The sequence below is a fragment of the Cebus imitator genome, unplaced genomic scaffold (assembly GCF_001604975.1).
Source record: "Cebus imitator isolate Cc_AM_T3 unplaced genomic scaffold, Cebus_imitator-1.0 Scaffold386, whole genome shotgun sequence".
Lineage (NCBI taxonomy): Eukaryota > Metazoa > Chordata > Mammalia > Primates > Cebidae > Cebus > Cebus imitator.
In genome coordinates this window covers 1109916-1113533 of record NW_016107701.1, presented here as the reverse complement: position 1 = coordinate 1113533, position 3618 = coordinate 1109916, and the positions used below count along the sequence as shown (strand labels likewise).

Here is a 3618-nt window from a genome sequence, read left to right as displayed (position 1 = left end):
TGTTGACCAGGATGGTCTCGATCTCTTGACCTCGTGATCCACCCGCCTCGGCCTCCCAAAGTGCTGGGATTACAGGCTTGAGCCACCGCGCCCGGCCCAATCCCAGCATTTTGAGATGCCAAGGTGGGAGGATCACTTGAGGTCAGGAGTTCAAGACCAGCCTCGCCAACATGGCGAAACCTTGTCTCTACTTAAAGAAAAAAAGTACTCTTTACTTACCTGCTCCTTAAATTGCTTCTGGGACAAGCAGTCAATTAGGTCCACACAGCCCAGTAGACAACCTGATGGATAGTCATTAGGAAATTCCACATCTGAATCAGGAATAACAAAAGGATTGAATAAATTTCCTTCTTTGTGATCTTGGACCTCAGGAATCTGTTTTCAATTCTGAACAAATATTAATAACTTTTTCCATTATCTATTTGTACACATAAGAAAAACAGTGAGATTTACTTGGCACAACTATTGTATTTTAGCAAAAAAATCTAGTGTTTGGCTCACTTAGGCCATTATCTACATGCTAAGCTAGAAAAGTTTTCCTTTGCCCTCATACCATCAAAGTTCAAGGACCCCAGAAACTCATTCTAAACAAATCAATTCTACTGTATGCAATTTTATCAGATTGGAGTTTGGTAGTGATGAGTTTTGGAAGCAAAGAAAGGCAGTTACAGATGACAAGGGAAAAAAAATTAAAATGTGGTTAAAACCATAAAAATAAATGTCTTTAAAACAAGCCAGTGATATCAATCGAAATAGAAATGTGCTTTTAGGCTGGGTGAGGTGGGTCACATCTGTAACCCCAGCACTTTGGGAGGCCAAGGTAGGCGGATCACTTCAGGTCAGAGTTCAAGACCAGCCTCAGCCAACATGGTGAAACCCTGTCTCTACTAAAAACACAAAAAATTAGCCAGGTGTGGTACCATGCGCCTGTAGTTCCTGCTACTCGTAAGGCTGAGGCAGGAGAATCACATGAACCTGGAAGGCAGAGGTTGCCGTGAAGAGAGATCATGCCACTACACTCCAGCCTGGGTGACAGAACGAGACTCTGTCTCAAATTTTTTTTGAGACAAAGTTTCGTTCTTGTTGCCCAGGCAATGGCATGATCTCAGCTCACCGCAACCTCTGCCTCCTAGGTTCAAGCAATTTTCCTGCCTCAGCCTCCTGAGTAGCTGGGATTACAGGCATGTGCCACCACATCCAGCTAATTTTGTATTTTTAGTAGAGATGGAGTTTCTCCATGTTGGTCAGGCTGGTCTCAAACTCCCAATTTCAGGTGATCTGCCCTCCTTGGCCTCCCAAAGCGCTAAGATTATAGGCCTGAGCCACGGTACCCAGCCAAGAAAGGAAGCATGCACTTTTTATTCCTAGTGATTCTTTGAGGCTGTTTCTTAGAAATGTTTAAAGATGGTTGCATAGTTATCCTTTTATTCTACCTTCAAAACAACTGTATGAGCTGGATAAGAGGAAGGAAAAACAGGACGCCCAAAGGTCAGGAGTCTTCTTAAGGATCCAAAGTTAGTATTCTTGGGGTGATTCCCGAAATAAGTTGCTTAAGTAAATCAACTTTGATGCCCAAATCCAGTAGTAGGTGTCTATTTAGGCCACTCTGAATAAAAATTCCTGTTTGGTTGTTTTCCCAAAGTAAGGATCCCAGAGTTTACAGTAGTCATTTTGCCTTCAGAATAAAGATGATGTTGATTTTCTCAGATAAAAAAATTAACACTAGTTGGTTTCTTGTGTTGGAAATTGATATTTTTATTTGCACTGTTTGACAGATTAATGCTTTCAAAGCTGTCAATGATTTACCACCAAACAAACAAACAAATACAAAGATTAAAAGTCCCTTTTAGGCCGGGCGCGGTGGCTCAAGCCTGTAATCCCAGCACTTTGGGAGGCCCAGGCGGGTGGATCACGAGGTCAAGAGATCAAGACCATCCTGGTCAACACGGTGAAACCCCGTCTCTACTAAAAATAGAAAAAATTAGCTGGGCATGGTGGCGCGTGCCTGTAATCCCAGCTACTCAGGAGGCTGAGGCAGGAGAATTGCCTGAACCCAGGAGGCGGAGGTTGTGGTGAGCCGAGATCGTGCCATTGCACTCCAGCCTGGGTAACAAGAGCAAAACTCCGTCCCAAAAGAAAAAAAAAAAAAAAAAAGTCCCTTTTAACGACAAAAAAGCCAAAGGAAGAAGGAATTGAAAGAAGATGAATGTCAATGACTTCTCTCCACAAAGTAAAATTGAAAGGAGAACATACAACTGTTACCTTTCCCACGAAGAAGACGATATGTAGCCTGGAGTTCTGAGACTTCTTGAGGAGAGGGTTTTTTGGCTGTGGCTGCTATCCAAAGTCGTCCTCTGTGGGGAGTGTACCAGGATCTGCCCTCTACCCTTAAACAAACACACATTAGTGGGAGTGATCTAAATTCCAGTTTCCTGGAAGATCCCATGATATATAACAAATCCTATAGCAAATTATCCAGTTGAACCAAGAGGTCTATAGATGATGCCTTACCAGGAAGGATATTTTTTGTCAAAAACACTTTTCTCTCACAATGCCTTTCACTTAAGGATGAACTCTGTCCACTAATTTCTCCTATATCAGAATAACGATAAGTCATCTCTCTCAACCCCTGCCTGCTTTTCACCTGATCCCTACAACTCAGACTTGGAGCCCTCTCCAGTTTTGGTGCTTCTATAATACAAATCCTATATTTTCTCTTTCTCTTTCTCTTTCTTTCTCTTTCTCTCTCACTCTCTCTCTCCCCCACCTTTCCCTCCTCCCTCCCTCCTTTCCTTCCTTCTTTTTCTTCCTTCCCTTTCTTTCTTCCTTTCTTCTTTTTCTATCTATCTATCTATCTATCTATCTATCTATCTATCTGTCTATCTATCTATCTAATTTGAGACTGAGTTTCAATTTTCTTGCCCAGGCTGGAGTGCAGTGGTGCTATCTTGGCTCACTGCAACCTCCACCTCTGGGGTTCACGCAATTCTCCTGCCTCAGCCTCCCGAGTAGCTGAGATTACAGGTATGCACCAGCACACCTGGTTAATTTTGTATTTTTAGTAGAGACGGGATTTCTCCATGTTGGTGATGCTGGCCTCAAACTCCCGATCTCCGGTGATCCGCCCACCTCAGCTTCCCAAAGTGCAGGGATTACAGGCATGAGCCACCACACCCAGCACAAATCCTATAAATTCAAGGCATATAAGTCATCCCAGAGATATGGAAATCCTTGCCCTTGAGTCAAAGGCTAAACTTTTCCTGGAAGATTAGTTGATTTGTTCTCCAATCTAACAGAAAAATCCTCACCTACACATAACTCCCAAGAATGTTACTTTTTATTATTTACAATAATTTAAGTAAATAAAAACGCTTTCACTCTTTTAATTAGAACCACACCCATTTACATTTTTTAACTGTATTCAGGGTTTTCTTGGTGGATTATTAAACAACTTGTGGACTAGTTTGAAAGAACCTGTAAGGAGAATAACAGCATGCATTCAGAATTTAACTGCTACTTTCCAAGGGTTATAAAAAGATGTTTGTTATTCCCTCCCACCAAATTATATAAGGTACCTTGATAATATAACCCTCCCATCCCATTCTTTTTTTTTTTTTT

The 3618-nt window shown here is 41.9% G+C and overlaps 1 protein-coding gene across 2 annotated transcripts in view; it reads right to left on the bottom strand.

The window, feature by feature from the left end:
- Positions 1–3618, bottom strand: part of LOC108288887 (activating signal cointegrator 1) — a 70551-nt gene that overhangs the window by 35004 nt on the left and 31929 nt on the right. For both annotated transcript variants that reach the window (XM_017508070.2, XM_037731205.1), the window contains 2 exons: positions 2263–2387; positions 220–311 (listed from right to left, as the gene is read on the bottom strand). In XM_017508070.2, the coding sequence (XP_017363559.2) occupies positions 220–311; positions 2263–2387 (217 nt within the window). The remainder of the gene's footprint in view (positions 1–219; positions 312–2262; positions 2388–3618) is intronic.